The sequence below is a fragment of the Tinamus guttatus genome, unplaced genomic scaffold, assembly GCF_059628265.1.
Source record: "Tinamus guttatus ecotype Peru unplaced genomic scaffold, ASM5962826v1 Tinamus_guttatus_pri_ptg000035l, whole genome shotgun sequence".
Classification (NCBI taxonomy): domain Eukaryota; kingdom Metazoa; phylum Chordata; class Aves; order Tinamiformes; family Tinamidae; genus Tinamus; species Tinamus guttatus.
This window is the reverse complement of record NW_028288569.1, coordinates 8669499-8691166: the sequence shown is the minus strand read 5'-3', so window position 1 is coordinate 8691166 and position 21668 is coordinate 8669499. Positions and strand designations below refer to the sequence as shown.

The 21668-nt window shown below is 43.1% G+C and overlaps 1 protein-coding gene across 1 annotated transcript; it reads left to right on the top strand.

Annotated features, from left to right (window-relative positions):
- Window positions 1-1422: 1422 nt before the first annotated feature.
- CCDC80 (coiled-coil domain containing 80) lies at window positions 1423-20347 on the top strand. Its single transcript, XM_010212395.2, has 8 exons — window positions 1423-2054; window positions 2420-4293; window positions 7990-8146; window positions 12371-12507; window positions 13002-13150; window positions 16573-16676; window positions 18210-18290; window positions 19086-20347. Exons 2-8 carry the CDS (start codon window positions 2428-2430, stop codon window positions 19430-19432), a joined length of 2841 nt encoding a protein of 946 aa, XP_010210697.2. The 5' UTR covers window positions 1423-2054; window positions 2420-2427; the 3' UTR covers window positions 19433-20347.
- Window positions 20348-21668: the final 1321 nt, after the last annotated feature.

Below are 21668 nucleotides of genomic sequence, written 5' to 3'. Positions count from 1 at the left end.
TCACAATGAAAACTCACTTTGAATCAATTCATTTTCCTTAAAAAGTCGCAATAAAACATTCTAATCTTTATAGATTTGGGGTTTTCTGTTCTTTTTTTTCTTGTCCGGATTACTAACCCAGCGCACCTGCCACCCGCCTAAGGGAAGATGTTCCCAGCGCAGCCCCGCGGACCAGGCCGCGGCCTAGGCAGCGGCGTGGGGCGCGCAGGGCAGCGCAGGCCCACGCGGCTGGCGCGGCGCCTGGGCAGAGCATGAGCTGGGCAGCGAGGCTGTGGAGGCCGAGCGTTTCGGCACTCCTGTTGCTGTCAGCGCTGGCGTTTGCAACACCGATAGCCAGGGCAAACGGCAGGCCATAAAACACGAGCTGCGCGCACGTGTTAGCGTGGAGTGAAACCACCACTGGTGTTTGCCAGTGACATCACTTCACAACTTGAAGTAAAAACATAGCAATTTTCTAGCTTTGAAACATTATTTTCAACACCTAGAGTTTCATTTTTCTTTTTTTTTCTCTCCCTAAAATAATTCAGGTCAAATCCAGAATTTTATCAAGGGTATGTAACAGAATTTCTGTAAATAAGAGAAATCTTGAGTAACTACAAAAGCAGTATTAAAGCCTTAGTTGGTTTTACTTATCATCACTTATCATCAGTACTTATCATCAAGTGACAGCTTCTTGCTCTGAAGGTGCATGACACGCTGAAGCTAGTGGGAATCAGGCTAAGACCAGGTGCTGCCCAGTCAGTTTAACAGAACGATGTCATTTATACCACGAAGGAAGAGCAAAGGATGTGACCCTGTTGTTGCCCATGTCTCTTTAGGTATTTTTGCACATTTTCTTTTTTTTTTTTTTTTTTTTTTTTTTAAGGCTAGTGCACATCCATGAAGAGCATATGAGATTTCACTTTTGGTACAGTAACACGGCGAACACGTTGAGCCCCTTAAAAACTCCAAATTAACAAACAGTCATGCCCGTGAGATATTTGCAGATGAAAGGCTGTCCTGACATATACGAGAACCTACGTGAAAAATTGCTTGGAAAGTGAGGTGAAATGGATTTCACGGCAGAGGTCCAGAACGTAAACAAATGAGGAAAAGGGAACAGGAGACAGGAAGAAAGAAAACAAAAAGTTAAAAAAACAGTAACTCCTGAATGCTGGAGCTGTTATGAACACGGACCAGGGGCTACTTTTTGTCTGGTGTCCATTTAGGAAGGAAGGAGAAGGAGGCGGTGGGGGAGTGCAGGAGAGCTCGGAAGCGTGAAGGAAAGAGTTAAGGTTGGAGGCACCCTCTCGCAAGCCCTCTGGATGCTGCAGGGTTTCAGCCCCCAGAGCCTTCCCTCTCCTCCTCCCTGCATGTGTCAGAGTGGGGAGGAGGCGGGTTCTGCTGATCTGTTAAATCCTGAGTGAAGTTTCCCCCATTTCCAGTGGCCACTGTTGTTAGAGGCTGGTTCGGAGCACGGCTGGGGTTACCCTGACATTTCTGGGATCGCAGCCAGACAAGAAGGGAAGGAGAAGAAAAGCTGAGATTTCTACAATTTGCTTTTGTCCAAGGGAGCAGAAGGGAGCAGGAAAAGAGTTTTTTTTTTTTTTTTTCAACATCACATTCCTGTGTTTTTCTTCAGCCTGGAAAATATATTAATGCTGGTGCTTTCCTCTCTGGAAACAAAGGAGCTGAACTGGACTGAGGAAGCAAGGAATGGGAAAGCGGCTGGGGGAAGTTTGAAAGAGAGAGATTCGGGGCAGCTGGGAGTTCCCTTTTCCTAAATGAAATCCTTGTTGGCGTGGGTGACTGGTACAGAAAAAATCCAGACCTGCAGGTAAATGGAGAGGCAGAGATACCAAAGGAAATCTCCGTTCGTCTCGTCCTGCTTGTCAAGAAGGTAAAGAAGAAAGAAAGTTAAACAGGACGAGGAAACGGGCAGACTCTGGAGCTTGTGGAGTTGCACCAAGATAAATCACTGGGCAGCAGCAAAGCTGTATGGCATTGCTTTCCTTTTAAAGGAAGAAAATAAAAGACTGGAAGCACATCTCTGGAAGGGGAACTTCCCTGGGAGCGTAAGTTAAACTCTTAGCTTTCCACTCTATGTACCAGAGCCTTTCTCTGTGTGTGTGTATGTGTGTGTGTATTTGCATATGCGAGAGCAGGAGAGGGCAGGAGAGAAGGATGGGATCACAGTGTTTTTGGACAGACTTATATTAGAGATGGCTGATTTTTTTTTTTTTTAATAAAACGATCTACTCTGTGCTTTTCCTTAGATAATCTGTAAAATGTGCAAAACTGCCAGGATGGGACTGAGGTACAATCAGTATTTTTAAAGCCCTAAAACTAGCCAGTCCATGTTTTGCTTTTCTGTTGCTCATGCAAGATACAAGCATGCTGCTCAGACCTCACTATTTCTCCTCTTTCTCCCCACAAGCAGAGTGCACAATGAACTGGAGAGCAGTTCTCGGCTTAGCCCTGCTCTGGGCAGCATGGATAGTGTGCAGCTCTGAGAAGACGGCCAGGCCAGCAGAGAGAGGGAGCCATGGAGTCAGGAAAGTGCCTCTCGCTCACAGGGCTCCAAGCAGCCTCCTGAGAAGGTCTGGAGCATCCCTGAGGAATCTGAGCCCGAATCCCCAACATCCTGTCACCAGGAGGGATCCTTCAGCATCTCCGAAGGCACCTGCCAATCTCGTGCATGAGGAAACACATTCCCAGGGCAGGAGCACAGGGACCAGAACGAGACGGGTACAGAGACTCATGGCAGCAGCTAAGTACTCCAAGTCCGCGATGATTAAAGACGAGGGAATATCCACTGCGTCCCAGTCACGAGCAGGGCGTTTCCCTTCAGGGTCAAGTTCCTCAAACATCCTGGCCAGCTTTGCTGGGAAGAACCGAGTGTGGGTCATTTCTGCCCCTCATGCTTCTGAGGGCTACTATCGGCTCATGATGAGCCTGCTGAAAAACGACGTCTACTGCGAACTAGCCGAGAGGCACATCCAGCAGATCGTGTTGTTCCATGAAGAAGGGGAAGAAGGGGGAAAAGTCAGGAGGATAACAAATGAAGGCAAAATCCTGGAGCAGCCGCTAGATCCTGCCCTCATCCCTAAGCTCATGAGCTTTCTGAAGCTGGAGAAGGGGAAATTTGGCATGGTGCTGCTGAAGAAAACCCTGCAAGTGGAAGAAAGGTATCCTTATCCAGTCAGGCTGGAGGCCATGTACGAAGTCATTGATCAAAGCCCCATTAGAAAGATTGAGAAGATAAGGCAGAAGGGCTTTATCCAGGCTTGCAAAGCAGCTGGAGTGGAGGGGCAAGTGGTTGAGGAAGGCAACAACGGGGGCAGCACCCGGCCCACCCCTGGCGGTGGAGAAGTCCAGGGGCCAGCAAGGAAGGAAGAGCCAAGGAGGAGCCATAATCAGCCGTCAAGGACCAAAACGGTGAGGAAATCGATGACAACCACCGTGGCTCCTCCTCCACCTACAATAAGGACCACTACCCTCCCTCCCACTACCACAACTACCCGGGCCACCACACGGGCAGCGACAACAGCAAGCCAGCCTACAACAACTACGGCCCTCCCCACCACTCAGAGGACCTGGACCACCAAGTCCCACTCGGCCACGGAGTACCACAGATTGCCCGTAACGGCCACAGAGGATTTCTACTCTCCCGTGTGGAATGCGAACCGAAAGGAACGTCAGCGTGGCCACCCAGAGAAAAACCAGGTGGCCACACGGCGACCGAGCAAAGCTTCCCGCTACGAGAGCTTCACGGAAGCCCCAACAGTCCCCGCCGTGCACTACACTAAGGCCAGCACGGGCAGGTTTAAAGACAACCGAACGGACAGGAAAGACTATAGCCACCGGGATCCAAACATCACGCCAGGGCAACACAAGCCAACTAAGAGCAAAGCACCAAAAAAGAAGGGCCAAGAAAAGATACTGAACAATGAATATGAAGAAAAGTATGACCCAAGCAAGCCTACCAGTCCCCATCTAGAGGAAGAGATTGCAGTGGGAAATATTCCCCCAAAGAAAGGAAGAGAGTCAAAGAAGCATGACCGAATGGATAAACCTGAGAAGAAGAAGAAGAAGGAGAGAGTTGACAAGCTGCAGAAGAGTGAGAAGCAGTCCAAGAAAGACAAAGCTGAAAAAAAGAGCAAGCAAGACAAAGACCGCAACAAGAAGAGCAAGAAGGGAAGCAGGACTGAGAACGAGGATTTCCCCAAGCCCAACAAGAAGCCTTTCTTGCACCCTCCCAGGAAATCAGTGACAGATCTGCTGGAGTATTTTGAAGGCAAAAGGCGTCTCATTGTAAGTAACTTGTTCACCTTATTTCATAAACAAAGTCATTATCTCCCTCCTCCTAAGAAAAGGGGGAAGAGAAATTTTGTGGGGACTTGGCATTCTTGTTTTTGTTGCTTTTATTTAACAGTACTTAGAGGTAAAATCTCTGAATCCAGAGGACCAGTTTCCATCAGGGAAGTTTCCACATGCTCTTGGGAATCTTACACAGGAACTCCTGTCAGCCAGGTAGCCTGAAACCACTTGCCAGTCATTTCCATGAGCCACCATATGGCCCTGAGATGATTTTGTTTGCAGTGAATATGCAGGTGTCAGGATCTGTTTAGCTATGATCAATGAAATGAAGTCTCAGAGTGGACTATTTCACTGTGCATCGTGCACCAAGGTGCATGATCAGGTATGCTGAGGTAGGATTGTCACATTTCCCATTATTTCTGATGAGAATTTCAGATTAAGATCTTTTATACATCTTCAGAGATCCCACACAAACTGTTTATTTTGTTTTGGTATTTTGGCATGCTATTTTAATTACACCATAACACACTGATACACTGGTAATTTTTAGTGTTAGAAATTTGTCATGGCCTGCAGCTACTTCTCCCAGGGTTTAATAAGTGCTGTATGTTTCTCCAACTACTTATCTAAAAAAACATTTCACCTGGGACAGGAAACAGTTTTAGCTGTAGTACAAATGTTTTCTCTGGCAGATGGCACATTCCCTGAAAGGTACACTTTGAAAACTAGCTCTTTACAAATATTATTGTGGGAGCTGGTTTCTTGCAATTATTCCACAGCACCATGGCCTGCTTGACACTTATTGTCCAATGGTCAGCATCACAAGCCTAGTTTTGATCTTCCTGCCCCTTATTTCAATACAAATAGCAAGCACGTCAACCTCTGCCACTGCAATTTAATTACTTGCTCTGCTGATGATTCACAGACTTGAGCAGAATGCAACTTTCTTCTCCCTCTTGCCTTTTTTTCCAGTTGTACAGACTGTGCTGAGCTAATTGGAGAATCACATCCCCCGATACTTTGAAAGTGGAGACAAGCCATGTGTTTGGAAAAAAAAATTAGCTGAATTGCAAATAATGCAACAGCTAATTTTTATCTAACAGTTAACTACACCAAAACTCAGAGAAAGGAATTGCACAGAAGTTTGGGATCTTTGCAACTTGGTAATATATCTCCATGCTCTGGTTTCCAAAAATATGTGCCACATCAGTACAAATAAAAACAAAACTGCAAAAAAAGGGCCAAAATTCAAGCTCACAGGCGGGGACTGTTAACTCATTGCACCAACACAGTTTGGGTAACTTAAAGTTTTGACTGAAATTTGAACTTTCAGATCCTAGGCCGCTTCTCAGCGGGGTTTCCAAGAGAGAAGAGTTGCACAAACTCAGGAGTTGTCCAAACTCAAGTATTCAGGCTAAAACTCCCTGCAGACAAATGACTGTATCATGTTGTACTTCAATTTTCCAGTGTCTAATATCAACCTTCAGCTTCCTTTCCCTTAAGTTTATTGGAGAATAGGTTTGATCTGGCCATCAGTAACAGCAGTGGCTGAAGTCCAGTATCTCTTTGACATGTGTGGCACATGTGCAAAACAAAGAACTTTTCAAGCTTATTTAAATCCATACACATGTGCCTATTTGTTTAATCACTCCCCATCATACGACCTCCTCAATGTAGCTGAACTGTTCATCCCCCTTAACAGTTGGATGAACTCTGCCATTCATGAGTCTTCAAACTACTTGTCAAAAGAATTACCCACAACGCTCCAGAAGCGGCTCTACCTGAATTATCCTTCGTTGCTTTGTTATAATTATGACACTTTAATAGGCTTTGGCTCTGCATCCTCTTCCAAAACATGAGTATTATGAGACCTATTTTTTTTTAAGTCCTACACAATTTGAAGGATTTGAGAATGTAGATTTCAGTGTGAATTTCAGACATCCAGAATTTCGAAGGCTATTCTGCACTAAGTTTAACAGATGACAAATACAGGACCCAGCTGCAAAAGCTAACTGAACATATGGATTTTGAGTCCTGCAGCACCACCCCTCCTTAGTGGGTTGTTTGTTGCAGTCATATTTGCCTTGAGAAGCTGTGGCTTAGTGAGTTTGAGGTTTGTGTTGATTTCTCTGTGGTGAAGAAAATTCATAAAACACATATATGCACATACATGCATGCAAATGCAGATACACAGGTCTTAGGCTAAAAGTATCTTTAATACTGCCTAGGTTAAAACAGAACTAGAAGAAAGCTTTGATTTGAACTTTTATTTGCCTCTTATGTGTTCTCCATTTTGTTCCATAAGGTTTAATGAAATGAGGTCAAATTCAGACTTCACTGTGTTTTCCCACTTAAGGCTTCTGAAACTGGGAGGACAATAGAGTAAATCATCTCTTTTTGATCTGAATCCTCAAATTCTTTTCATAATCCTTTTATTTTTTTTTTCCCATTTAAAGTATTTCTATGCAAGCAACATATGACATGTTTTGTCCCAGAAATCAGATTTTATTTGTGTCTGATTTTCATCCACGTTCATGTCCCAGTGCTGTAGTTCTTCTAGGGGCCTTTCTGTAAATGAGTCAGATCTCAATTAGCCCATAACTGCATCTTACATTTTAGCCTATTGATGAATGAGATTTATAAGGAGAGAACCATAAAAATTAGTCCTTAAGGCCCTACAGAGTTAAAAAGGTCAGAATATGATTACGTCTCTTACATACTGACGCATAAGTTGGCAGTTAAAGGACTCTCTGTTTTGGGGTTTTTTTTGAACCTAAAACACAAAATTTGGATCCAGATTCCAAATCCCTTCGTGCTTGAGGTATCAGTGAAAGATACTTGATTTCACTTTCACTGCTACCAGTCAGAATGATTATGTCACTTTCCTCTCTGCTTTCTGATGGAGACTGCTGTAACGTGTGGCTGAGTGTTGTTTACACGTACCCCTCCTCACCTGCAATGCCTGCATAGCCATGACTGGGGAAGGATATAAGCTGTGTACTTCATACTTTTTTAAAAACGAAATCTTCTTAATTGTTAGGTAGCTTTGATATAGCCAGAGTAATACAAACGGCAGAGATTTTTATACTTATGTTATTGTAATTCCTCTTTCTCCTCTTGTTCTCAAATAGCCATAACTTCTCAGTTAGACAACAAAGACAACAAAGTGGCATGGAAAAAACTCAAGCTGTATCAGCAATTTTCAGATGAAGTCTTAATGGCCTTACCGTATCTTCAAGGTTTTATTTATGTGGCCATCAGTTAAATCAATATTCATGTAGCTAAGTTGTATTTTGAATGACAGTCAAAACGGCAGCCAGGAGCCCTGCCCCAACAGAGCAGCTGCCACCTTCCCAGTGCTCCCACTGCAAGTTAGTGGGGGAAATCCTAGATTTCTTGTATGCCTGAAGGTAGACCTGATGGGACTGGAAAGAGTAAAGGATAATAGGAGTGTGCATAGTTTCCTGTAACTCCTAGTACCACTTCTGTCAGTGCTGGCAGCAGAGGAACTGGTGCCACCAGCTGGCTGAGCACCTTTGGGTCAGGGTTGGGCCTAACAGCACACTCCAGCCACAAGTAAACAAAATAAAGGTACAGAGCTGCCAACAGTGCCTTGTTCTCCTCCAGTGAAACACTCATCTGCTTCATTCCTGATATTAAACAAGCTCTTTTGTCTCTGTCACCAACTAGCTGATCACGACCCCCAAGACGGACAACACCATGTACGTACAGCAGCGAGACGAGTATCTGGAGAGCTTCTGCAAGATGGCCACAAGGAAGATCTCTGTCATCACAATTTTCGGCACCATGAACAACTGCAGCATGAAAATTGACCACTTCCAGCTAGGTTCTTTTTCTTTTTAAATAATTTCTTTCAATCTCATGGGCAAAATATAGGCAGCAAAAGGACAAATCTCTGGTTTCGGTAAGCCGCTAAGCAAGGCTGTGGTGCTATTCCAACCCACTCACTCTCCCTCTATGCCCACTACTCCCCTGTTATATTTACATAACTGTCTCTGGTATTTTCCACGTTTAGGCTTCCAGTGCTGTAACCTGAGCAACTTCAGCTTGCTTTGTGGGAGTTCTTAAAGCCAGTAAAGCAGCAAAACAAAAAAAGGCAGAAAAACGTGATGAGGGCATGGGACTGAAAGACAAGATTTCCTAAGCCCTAAGTTTTCCTAGCCCTAAGAGCTGATTTTGAGATGTTCAGAAAATGAGTATACTCCAAACGAAGGGGACGTCCAGGCACGTTTTCCCTGCTGAACTGGCAAACAGACATAGAGGGAGATTTCAACCATAGCCTCTAGATACAGACCTTTCAAATTTGCTCTAGCACACCTGATATTAAAAGGTTTGCCGTTTTGCAAAGATACTAATCTCACTGAAGCCAGAGTTCTTGCCAGGCTATGCAAGTCTTAAAATGTAGCTCATTTACCCTCATTCATAGACACTTTTAAGCGGGCCAGGGGGGAGGGGCCCGGGGGGCGGTAATCTCTCTTAGCAGTTTTGAAACAACTAGTGTCAGGTCCTGATGGAAAACTCGCCCAAGTCAGTGGGAACTTTTACCTTGATTTCAGTGGAGTTTGCACAAAGACTTCGGGTCCCAGTCCAGCTAAGCACTTAAGCTTTGCTTAAGCAAAGCACTTAAGCGCAGGGGTCACTGGAAACATGGATATGATTCCACTGCCCTCTACATTTAAAGGTTAATACCAGATTAAGTGCTTTCCTGGACTGAGGCAAAGAAATAATACAAAAGCTACTCGTTTTGCTTATGATTCCACCATGTATTTCTTCTTGAAGTTCATCTGGTTTTACAAGAGCTCAGAAAGAGATGTGTGATGGACTGAAAAGCTCAGGACAGCAGTCTCTTCCAGGGTAATTCAGGTCTGGCATTCAACTAGCCAGAAGATCACAGATCTGTAACCAGCTTCCTGCCATGCCTCTACTACCGTGAGGGTCTACATGGCGGGCTTGTGTCCCAGGAGGATGAGGAATCCAAATCCAGCTGCAGTGTCCACTCTGATGCCTCCTTGCCATATCTGAGTGGAGAAGGCTTTTCCACATCTGGCCCGTGCTAAAAGAAGATCACGGCTTGGGCATCTAGAGTCATCTGCCTGTCAGTGGTCTGCACATGGTTATATATAGCTCCAGTCTGGCTAATAAACATTCGTTCACTCTGACACAGACCCTACTCTGTCAGGCTGTTCTCACGGTAGCCTACACCCAGACTTTCCTCAAACCACACAAGTGAACAACAGCTGAATTCTGAGACAGGAGGAATTAACTGTACACCGGTGAAATAATATAAATGTCCTTCTATTCCCCCGTCCCACTCCCCTCCCCTTCCTGTTTGGATGATCATTCAGTGCTAGTGAAATATAAATGACAGCAACAAAAAGGTCTATAAAAAAGACTTTTCATCTGAAATTTCAAACACACTCATATGCAGCGAGTGAAAGATAGTTCACTAACATTGTTTGGCCGTTTCTTGGTTTCAAATTGAAATGAGGCTGATAGAGCAGTGTCCTTCTCTTCATCCCAAATTAGCCATGCAATCTTTTTCTTCCAACTCTGGAAGCAGCGATTCAGTGCTATGAACACCAGCCTAGGGCTAGAACCCCACTACCTTAGAACCAAAGCCAATACCTATCCTTTTAGGTCACCAAACCACCACAGCAAGTGCTGAACCTCATTATAACCTCATTTGTTTTTTTGGTTTTTTTTTTTTGAAACATAACTCATCTTCCTGACTTATCTAGTTGGGCTAGAAAGGTATGAAAAAGCTTTCTGCATTCTTTCAGTGACCTTTTCAGCAACGTGAGAGGTGTTGGCAGGAACCAGCTGACAGTCTCATCTCTGTTCTTTATGCTGATCCCAGACATTACTTATGCCAGGGGAAGATAATGAATTAGAGAGAGGTGTTGAGATGAACTCTTTCTTCTTAGAAATCCCCTCCAAGTACGCAAGGCAGACCAGCCTTCATGGATCTTTTTTTTTTTTTTTCCCTGAAACATTATTCTTTTCTGTATCACTATCGTAATCTAATTCTCTCCTTTATAAGTTTTGAAAGAAAAATCTCCCAGCAGTGAAAATCTAGAGTACCACAGGTCAGTTTGTTTAAAGTACTGCACCATACAGCTGTTTTCCATCATATTTCCTACTCTATCTCTTGCGTTATTCTACCTTCAGATACCCCAGTAAGAACATTCTGATTTTGTTTTAGAAGGGAATTGTTGCAAGCGTCAGTATGAACTTTTTCTCTGTGTGTTAATGGCAAATCAAACTAGCCATTAGTTGTAGATGAATATTGTTTGTGAAGTACTGTTTCTGAAGTATTGTTTATGAAGTACTGATGTATGACTTAACAGATGTTTTAATAAATGAATAGCTGATTAGTAAGTCCAGCAACACATGAGGAAATGAGGGAGTTTACAACATTAACTCTAATCTTTTGAAACTCTCAGCTGAGGCATAAAAAGCCCTGTGTAAACATATAAATTATGTCAATAGTTTGGTGAGTGTAACCAGATTTTTTTTTTCTTTTCTTGGAATAAGAAATATGTTTTGGGTGTGAAACCTACAGGTCAGGTTTTGATCCAAACATCTTCACAAAGACTTTTGTTTAGCCTACCACAGAGATCGGTGCCAGTGCAAAATTTGAATCAGATCAATACGCTCCTGAAGCTTGTGAATGATTAGGAATTTATGTAAAATACCATATTCATTAATGAATCACATCTTTTGAAAATGTATAACTCAGTTGTTGAACAATATCTTCTGTTGCCATCTGTATAATTCAGATCAGGTCTATTTGCTGGTCAATAACTATGGAGCAAGGGACCTTTTGATTCTCATCTGTTTGACTTCAGGCAGATCATTTAAGCTGTGTTTGAGATCTATAGGTGAGGATATATATATCCCAATGGTGTTGTAGGGCATAGGCAAGTGACAGCTGCAAAGAGCTCTTTGGTCTTCAGGTGACACATGCTTCCTTTTGCTTCATTTGTGCTCTGCCTGATCCTTAGCTTTCCAGGCCCACGCCTGCTTAGAGAGGCCTGTCCGAGCTTTGCCACAATTGTAAAGTGCTGTGCTGGATACTACAGCTGAGGCTGAGTTCATGACATAGAGGCTTTGAAGACGTGGCTGTAACGCAGCCTGTTTTTAGGGGAAGTAAAGAACCTCAGTACCTCCAAAGACTTGCATTGTAGCTGTTTCAAACGTCTCTCTTTAGTCACAAGACTGTAACTTCGTAAATACATACTCAGAATTTCTTTTAGTATTTGTCATCGTGTTTTGGTTTGGGGTGAAAGTTTTAGGAAGAGTGTATTAGTCATGTTTCATACTATGTGTAGGAAAAGAGGGGTAACGTTTTTAATTAAAGTCTTTTTAAAAGCTTTGTTTCTTTTCCATTTGAATAATTCTCTCAGGGTACTAGAATGGGAAATCATCATGTGCAAGACCGAGAGCAGAGTGCCCCAACAGGGTATTTATGGAGGGCTGGAGAGCTGGAAGTACCGTGTTCAAGACAGATTAAGCAGAGTTCCCGGTTTCTTGTAGTCCCTAACCTCCCATGTCACTTTGCAAGACTGGAAATCTTATAACTGACCCAAATTCTATATGCTGTTTTATTTGGATATGGTGCTTTCCAGATTCTGTCCTAAACTGTTGAACAGCTTCTATTTTCTATTCCAGAAGTGGCTAAATTTCAGGAGCTGGTGAAATGATTAATACATTAATGGGAATATATAAATATGTTTGAAAAAGTCTCCAAGACTTTTTTTTTTTCAGAAAAGAGCAGGCAAACATTTTTTTTTTCAAAAGCAAGTAGAAATGTTGAATGCTGAATTACACACTCCCCAGAGAGGTCTCATTTTCTGAAAATACTGAGATTGAAACCTGGACATTTAAAAGCCATCGTGCCAAAAATCAATGCTGCTTTTGAAGACCTGGCTTGTGCAGCAGGAAGAGGGCTTCTGGAAAATGAATTTCCTCCTATCTTCCAAGCTAAAGTTAATGGCAATAAGCTGTGTGATTCCACTACTATTTTTATTTTTTTCTGTTTCATATTAAGATAATGAGAAGCCCATGAAAGTAATAGAGGATGAAGATCTTGTGGACCAGCAGCTCATCAGTGAGTTGAGGAAAGAGTACGGGATGACCTACAACGACTTCTTTATGGTGCTGACAGATATCGATATGAAGGTCAAGGTAAGGGTCTGGGCTCTTGGAAAGAAAATCTTTGGGAAATTATGAATAAAAAAGAAAAATCAGAGAGACCTGCTACTGGCTTGCATGCGAGACAGGAGCCTGATGCAGGATTTTGTCATTGCTGGCAGGGTGGTTAATGTAGCACATAGTAGCACACAGTAATGTAGCACATGGTGTTCTAAAGTACACAGTTTGGCTGCTTAGCGGGACGATACTGTACTGCATATAGACAGTGTGGTATTTCAGTGGCCCTACAAAAGAGCATAATGACGATTTGTTGGCTGCAGTGGTCTGGCACAGACACTTATCACATCAAGAAAACTGAAAATATGCCTCTTCCAAGAGCAGTCTGACTGTAAAAAACACATGCATTTTCCATACCTTCTGGTCTGTTTTAGGCCTTTGAATCATCCTATATCCTTCAGTGCTGTGATACATACATAGAGACTGGTAACAATTGCATCCTTTTCTGGGTCTGTGTTTTTCTTTAACAGCAATACTATGAAGTACCCATAGCAATGAAGTCCGTGTTTGATTTGATCGACACCTTCCAGTCACGAATTAAAGACATGGAAAGACAGAAAAAAGAGGGCATTGTCTGCAAAGAAGATAAGAAGCAGTCCCTTGAGAGCTTCTTATCCAGGTATTACCTTCTGCTCTTATCTACTGCTAGTCCTAATATTCCTACTGTAAAAATACCCATCCACAAGCATTTGTAATGATTCTTACACAGACTTCCCTGCACCTGCAGCGTTCAGGAGAGAGAGATGCAGCCATAGGTGAATGCAGCCTTGTACAGAACACAGCACTGGAAGTTAGGATGCATATTCTGTTTGCTGACTGACTGCTTGTTTTCTGGGCGCTAATTTTCTGTACCTCATTTCCCCCACTGTGACATGGAGACAATGCTGATTTGCACCACGAGAGCCAAGAGGATTAATTCACGGATGTTAGCTCAGTGTTTTGAATGTATGAAGCCACAGTGTTTATGTGTTTTAGTCAGGATCACAATCTTATTAATTCCACTCTAATTCCTTCTATGTAGCTTGAATCAGTAACTAATTCTCCTTAACTTACTCCTTATCCTGCTTGAGATAAGTGTTGGTCTCTGCCAGTATTAGTCATGCACAGTATTAAAGGCCTTGCAGATGTCTCTTGTAAGCTGTATGAGAGAGCTTCTGCAAGAGGCAAACTTGTTCATGTAGTCTCTATGTGCCGTGTTACTTATCTACCTGTGAAACCTAAATTCTTTGTGAGAAACACAGCTGGACTGTGGGGAAATTCAGATTCACAGCACAGTTTTGCCGCTGGAGTCCTCTCCGTCACAGGATATTTTGCATGAAATCAGGGCTGCTCTATCTTTACCTGCAGCTACTGTATCCTCCTCACCTACTATCAGAATCCATGGGGTACACTGCTAATGCCAGATGGCTATAAAAGAAACTGAGATAGCTTGCTGGATTATGACGTGAGTGGGAAAGAAGCAACATGGGCAGGCAAATGAATAGGTTGTTGGTTCATAAACATTTTAAAATTCGATGGCCACTTCAACAGAAAGAGAACCTTTAGCAAGATCCAACCCACCCTCTGTACCACCTCCTGTTTAGTTCTCAGAGTGATTCACCCTCAAGACCACCAACAAGAACCACAGTTTGGAAACGGCTGTTCAGCACAGTACAGAGCTTGTATGTCAGAAAGCAGCAGGCCCCAAATCCTTCTTCGCTTGCAAGCAGCCCTAGTAATAAATACTCTTTAGAAAAACAGGCAGAAAAAAATGCAGCATGGTACATCTATAAACAGAACCACTGCTACACAGAATGCATTTTTTGTCTGTAAAATAGGCATCAGGCTTTAAATACTGAGTGGACGTCACTGACCACGTCAGCTGGTCAGGTTCTCAGCAAGATTAACTTCAGCTTTGCCCAAGACTATATCCCTCTCTGAATGAAAGTCCTGGCATCATCTCTCTGAGTTGCTCATTGGGAAAGTCACTTCCAATAATGCAAATATTATTCTTAACAAGCCTGGCTGGTGTGAACAGAAACCACGAGAGCCATAGCTGGCTTGAAAGCCATATATATCAGCAGGAGAACCTCTAGTTTTGGGGGAGTCCCCTGTAACAGCTACTCACTGGCTGTACTACCCTCTGGACTCACAAACCAGAGGGGATGTAAAATTAGGAAGAGGAGAGCAGAGTGCGCATGGGGAAGGTGTTTTGGCGGCGTTGTCAGGGCAAGAGTGTTGCCCGTACATCAGTGTTAGCTCATTCCAGCTGTATGCATTAGCTGAATGCATTTTTTTTTGTAAAATGTAGCCCCAAACAAGGGCAGGTATGGAGACTGCCTGGGAAAGGAGAGACAACATGAGTGGTTTGCAACACTTTTCAGCTCTGTGCATCTCCAAGTAGCAAATGGCTGGGCAATGAATTGAACCCTCCAGTCAACAGGGTTTGCTGTTCTGATTTATTTCTCCTGGCTCTCTCAGAGGCTGTATGTAGACTTCAGGGATGCATGACATACAAGGAGAAATAACTAGGCCCAGTGATCTCTTCCAGACCTGCTTTCTGTGATTTCTTCCACCATAGGCAAGGGGCTGAGCTTTGTCCTATGCATAAAGGAGCCAGGTGGAGAGGGAATTAGTGAAATAGGTCTCTCTCCTGTGTGTTGCACAGCTGCTGCTAAGCACTCTCCTGTATCAATTAATCTTCCCATGGCAGTATTTCCGCAACATTTTTTTTTTAAATTGATAAAAATAATATACTCACAAAGTAAAAAAAGGAAGATTTCGTCCTGATTTATGCCCTAGAAGAAACAGAACCAACAGTTTCATTCTCAATCCTTGCTTATAGGCAGCCAGGTGTTCCTTTTTTTTGTTTTGTTTTCGTGGCTTTTTTTAATACAAAACGTTACAAATAAGTTTTTTTTTTTCCATTTTCAAAAGAATAACCTCTTCTGAGCAAGATTAAAATTGGTTTTCAAAATTTTGATTTTCAAGCATTCAGCATTTTTTGTTCTTCGTCCTTTTTATTTTTTTAGCAATAAAAGGGCAGAGGATTAGGCATCCCATCCTCTGCGCTTTCCTCATCTTCCTGTGCAATTTTGAGCAAGGCCCACCATATTTTTTGCTTCTCTCCAGTGCAGTAATGACTCCAAGTGGAATGACCCATTGCGTTAGCCTTTATTTCAAGATCTTCATAAAGTGCTGCAGAAAGGCAGGCTATGACTGTAGCAGAGCAACATCTGCATCCATTTAAAAGATCATTTCCTGCTATAAAAATATCCCCGCAGCTTTGTAAATTCCTGTAAATCTGCTTTATTTAGGTTTAGTGAAGAAGTACCTTTATTCAAAAAAGGGGTTGTTTGGAGAGTATTAAATACCCTGATAGCTAGAATTTTAAAGAGGTTACAAGTGTCCCTCTGCCATTGCCTTTCTTTGAGAGGACAGTGGAAGGTGCCCCTTGGGGCAAAAAATAGTGCACACGTTAATGAAAAGTCCAGGATTTACCCTACTGCCCCGTACCTGCCTTATACAACCCCAGGTTCACACTGCCTCATACAAACAAGCTCAGATTTAAGCATTTTGACTGAGCATGGCAGAGAAGGAAACGAGGTCACAGAGTATTTACATAGGAGTATGAGTTATGTCTGAAATGAAGATACACCCTAATTCTCAGACAGATCTTGGACTGCAAAATAACTGAGCAGTTCCAGCGGCAGTGAATGACGTAAAAGCTAAAATGTCTGCTGAGAAATTCTACTGGAATTTTTCTTTCCCTTGAATATACAGCTCTCAGCATTGTTCAATCTACTGAAGGTGACTTTGAGTGAAGATCATAAGATCTGCAGCATTAGTGTGGCCAAGTAGCTGAACTGCAGATGCTTCTTTGAGAGTTTTGAAGTTGCAGAATTGAAACAGGCTCTATCCTTTCCCAGTGATGGATGGAATTGGGAAGATCTCCTATCCAGGTCTTACTTAGAGGTTGTACATACCTCAGCCTACAGAGAGCAAGAATCTCTCAACTTACAGGCCATAACAGTGCCCTGTTGCACTCCCTTCTCCTTCCAGGTTCCGATGGAGAAGGCGCCTGGTGGTGATCTCTGCTCCCAGCGATGAGGACTGGGCTTATTCCCAGCAGCTTGCTGCCCTCAGTGGACAAGCCTGTAATTTTGGTGAGTCAAAGGAAAATATGCTCTTGCTCCTCAAAACCACATCCTTTCTGGTGATGTGATGGAGTCCTCTGCTCAAGTCTGAATTTGGACACTCTGAGGAGCCTGATAACTGAAAAGCTTGCTGTAGCCATTCCAATATGAATGGAAAATACCGTGCTAAGCAGGTAGCACAGCAAACTGACAGCCAGAGTGGTCCCTGGACTCATCTCTGTGAGGCAGAAAAGGTTTGGGATATTTCAGAAGGTAAGTAATAAAACTGCTGGGACTTGCTCTTCTTTTTCTCTTTAGGAAGGGCATATGCTCTCATACCCAGCTCCAAGGTGGGACAAGTATTAGGGGGATGCCTGGAGGTCACCTTTTTTCTCTTCCTTTCTTCATCACTGTCCAAACCTGCAAGAAATTCTGCGAGAGGCCACTTCAATCCAGTAATGACCTTCCCAGTCCCATAACTAGAGGTCCACAAGATGCACCTATAAAGTCAGTGGAGAGGAATGGGCTCCTTCAGGAGGCAGTTAGGAACAAGAGCTGGAAACACCCTTCTCTCCTTCCCTTATGAAGCCTAGAGAATCTTACTCCCTCACTTAGGCCCCCCACGTAATGCAAGAACCTTGCATGTCCAGACTTGACTTCTGCAATATAATGAAGGAGGTCCCATTGAAAAGCCCCTATTGTAATACCTTTGAATTGTGCCTGGATAGAGATCTGCACAGTCTCATTATACTTTATCTCACTATTTCTTTAGCTCCAGCATCATCTGATTTGGTAGCTACTAACACAGACTATTGTAAAACACACTCTGCAGAGCAGAAAATGACCAAAACAGCTAATTCCCTCCACCCTTTCCTAGGAGATCCAGTGAGTTCCTAACCTTTGCCTTCGACAGGCATTCTTAGCGAAGCAACATATTTCCAAGCATCTTGTCTCCAAGTCCTAAGAGCCATTATATCAAACTTGTAGCTCATACAGACTCATGTTTCACAGATGGTCTTGGCAGTCTGTAAGATTACTTTTTAAAGCAGAGACATCAGTCCAAGCCTTTGCCCAGAACAACTGAAACAAATAAATGCCTGTCCTAAGCCGAATCTCACAGTGATTTGCAGTTTAACTGTGATAGGTTATATTGCCTCTAAGTAATTTGCCACTGTGTGGCTGCCATGCCAGAGCTTTACTCTCAGCCAAAACAGTGCAGAGGCATTATAAATTTGGGGGGTGGACTCTCTAATTTATTGGTGTGCCTGATGCTTTTATCCCCATGTTACACTACCACATCAAATGCTGGTGTCCCTGGGACACTAGCAGCAGCCTTTTTGCAATGGTCATATTTACCAAACACACTCACTTACCCTCCCGTTTGGCAGAGATTAATTGAGTGACAAAGACTGCAGTGAAATCGGTAACTCTCTTCTTCACAGAGGGCTGGTGAGACTGGCACCTAATTTAGCAGCCACAGACCCAGCTGATGAAACTGAAATCTGCCGCTGAACACGCAAAAGGATCTAGTGCCACTCAAGGCCTCCTTCGTTTCCTTCACAGGTTTGCGCCACATAACCATCCTCAAGCTGCTGGGACTTGGAGAAGACATTGGTGGGGTCTTAGAGCTGTATCCGATTAATGGTAAGTGACTGTTTCCAGGTTCCTCAGCACTACCCATGAAGGGCATAACACAGACAGATTCATTGCTGTAATGTTTTAGAAGAATGGATACACTGTTTTTATAGTGGTTTTTTTTCATTTGTTTCTTTTTGTTTGATTTTATTTCTTCTTGTTTATTTCTTAAATCTCTTCTTGATGTTCCTGCACTACAGATACATGGCTTCATGAGGGCAGAAAAACCCAGGGCTATCTAGACGGCATCTCACATTTTTAACCTAAATTAAGAGTCTCGGATATACTCTTTTTCTGCCTTGCAGCAAAGATAAGGAATGTCTGTGTGCTGAAGAGTTAGCAGGCCTCTGGCGTGCCAATACCACAGAGACTGAGGCAGATTCAGTGCCGATTATATTAATGATCTAGTGATTCATCCTGACCTTCTTTACACTATTGCACTTCAATTCTAGTGACTCTTTCCCTGGACCATTTTTTTTCCTGTGCTTTCTGTGTATGTGAACCAGTAACTCAAACAGCACAGAAGCCAAAGATGTGCACGTGTGTTGGACAGCAAAGGAAATGCACATAAACCTGTAGTACCATTGTCCTAGAGAACAAAGACAAGCTTATCAACACTAGTAGATCTGTTAAAAACACTTCCTTAGTTCACAGCCCAACAACCTTTCATTTCAGAAGTAGGAAATCCTACCAACTGTTCGGCTATATTCTGTCTCATGTTGCTGACTCATTTGCCTCCCAACTGTTGCTTTTTATTTGCCTAACCAAACCACCAATGCTGTTCCTGTTCTCATCCTTTTCTAGGAAGCTCTACTGTCGACCGTGAAGATATCCCAGCCAACTTGGTGAAAGACATCCGGAACTACTTCCAGATCAGCCCAGAATATTTCTCCATGCTGCTAGTTGGGAAAGATGGAAACGTCAAGTCCTGGTACCCTTCCCCCATGTGGTCTATGGCGATCGTGTATGACCTGATTGACTCCATGCAGCTTCGGCGCCAGGAAATGACAATCCAGCAATCGCTCGGCATGCAGTGTCCCGACGACGAGTACGGTGGGTATGGTTACCATAGCTACCACCAGGGATACCAGGAAGGTTACCAAGATGACTACCGTCACCATGGAAGTTACCACCATGGATATCCCTACTGAAAAGAACAACTTAGCCCTGGGCCTGTTGTCTAATAGCTATGCAAGCAACAGGCACGCAGAAAGTCCTCCCGTGCCACCTAAATATCCCTGCCTCCTCCTTCCACTGTTCAGTCAAAGGACACTGGGCATTTGCCTTCTCGAAAATGCACAAGCCTTTACAGTGAAGCAATTCAAACCAGTAGTGTTGATGCTTTAAACAATAAAGACTCCTTTATATTTTTAATCCTTTATAAACGAAGTGCACCGGCAGTTGCTGTTTGTATTAAAGGCAAACAAAAAATCCCCACGGCCCCAGTCCATGGACACCACTGTAGGGCAGGACATGAACTGTACAACAGACATTGCTATGCTCTTTTTTTTTTTTTCCTAAGGAGAAAAAAAAATAAGTATATTTATTGGAAAGTGAGAATTTTGCATTGTGCTGATGAAGAGAAGCAAAGGACACTTCAGTACTCTCCCCAAAAAAGGAAATTTTAAGAAGCATGGGGCAAGTTCTTAGAAAGGATTTTTCTAATAGTTATTAAAGTGCCTTGTCTAAAAGGAGAGCATCCTTTTTACCACCATTGTAATTAGCTGCTTTTATCAATGAAAATAAGTTTCTACGGCTGCAGCAGGTTTGTTCCAATGCAGTACAATAGAAAAGTGTAAGTGCAGAACTTGCTGCATGGCCATTTATTCTTTTACTTGAGGTCCCTGCTCTCTTAGGTCCTGCCCACTCGACAGTTAAATCCAAGCTAATGAGTGCTAAATTGAAACACCAGCTATAGCTAGTAGTGCCTGAATTACAGAAAAGTGGAAAGCATTATTTTCACCACAATGCAAAAAAAAAGATCTATCGTTCACCTATATTTTAAATGAGTTGTAACCAGCTCTCTCAAGTAATGTTTTAATTAAACTGTTCTTCTAAGTTTCAAATTTCCTTGTCTTCTCATATCCTCCGCTACAGAAAAAAACACAAAACAAAACAAAACAACAACAAAAAACCCACAAGACACTAGAGGGATTATTTTAAAGATGTTTGGGAATAAATTGATCTGCTACTCAACCATCTCTCTCTCTGCCACACCTTCCGGAACAGCTACCTTCTCCTTTCTCATTGGTGCCTTTTAGACATTGGATGTGTCACACACTTGTTGAAGTCACTGGTAGGAACTACGTGCACAGCCATGATTCAATACAGCCTGGGTTAGGTTTCTACACATGAAGGACAGCAGGAATATTCTAAAGTGTAGGCCTCAAAAAGTTTTGCAATAGCACAGTAGTCATTTCCAATGCAGGAGGTTCACCTGCCCAGTCATGTTTCTTTTTCTGAAGTCTGGGGACACGGATGCACATTCCCTCATGGATCTATGCAACAGGGTATTTTTATTAGGTTTTTCCAATCCAGCAATACAGCTCAAAAGGGCACACTCCACAGGATGATACCTAGCATTTTCCTGGGCCTTTTTTTTTTCCTGGCACAGCCAAAAAGTATACCTGGGTAAATCAATAGTTTCACTCAAAACCAGATGCTTTACTTAAACATAGTCACAAAAGGTCTCGGCCTTCTGAATGCCTAGAGAACAGGCACAGATACGAAGACATAGGGTCTGGCTAGTTCTTTCCCAGCCCTTCAATGCTGCTCACCCTCTGAGACAGTCTCCCCTCAGCACTAGCAAGCAGAGACCACACAGAGCACAGCTGCACAATCAGCTTCCTCACGTTTACAACTAACGCTGAGCAGGGAAAGGGGGCATTTGAAGAAACCATTTTGAAAGGACTACCGTCTGCAGGGTGCTTCCCAGCTCTGCCTTATCTACAGCATTTTAGCAGTAGCATGGACAGGATATTAAAAAAAGGGAGGGGGGGATCACAGTGCAGAAGTGTTTCTAGAAGAAATAGGGAAGGTTTGAAGGCACAGGCTCAGAAAGCAAGTGCTGCATCAGTGCATGGGGCTAGCTGCCTGACTGCTTGGCCCAAAGCATGCCAGGTGTCCAGCAGCCTCCTCCTGCAGACAACAGCAGCAACAGCTTTGGAGTGTTTGCTTTCAGGTGCTCATTTCGACATGAACAACAAGAATGCAGAAAAAGTTCAAATGAAAGCCCTTTTAAAATCATATTACAAATCTTGAGCTGGTGGAAACCAACCTCCTGTACTGAGCAGGCATAAAAAATGAGCTTACTAGAAGAGAGGACGATACCTGATTTAAGTTACATGGTTTTGCAAATTCAAAGTTAAATTATGCCTGTACCAAACC

What these genes read in the sequence shown, in the direction of transcription:
- CCDC80 (XM_010212395.2), top strand. Translation starts at nt 2,428, where the DNA reads ATGAACTGGAGAGCAGTTCTCGGCTTAGCCCTGCTCTGGGCAGCATGG. An exon ending in CTTGAGAGCTTCTTATCCAG is followed by an intron (nt 13,151 to 16,572) that starts GTATTACCTTCT and finishes TTCTCCTTCCAG; the next exon opens with GTTCCGATGGAGAAGGCGCC. An exon ending in AGAGCTGTATCCGATTAATG is followed by an intron (nt 18,291 to 19,085) that starts GTAAGTGACTGT and finishes ATCCTTTTCTAG; the next exon opens with GAAGCTCTACTGTCGACCGT.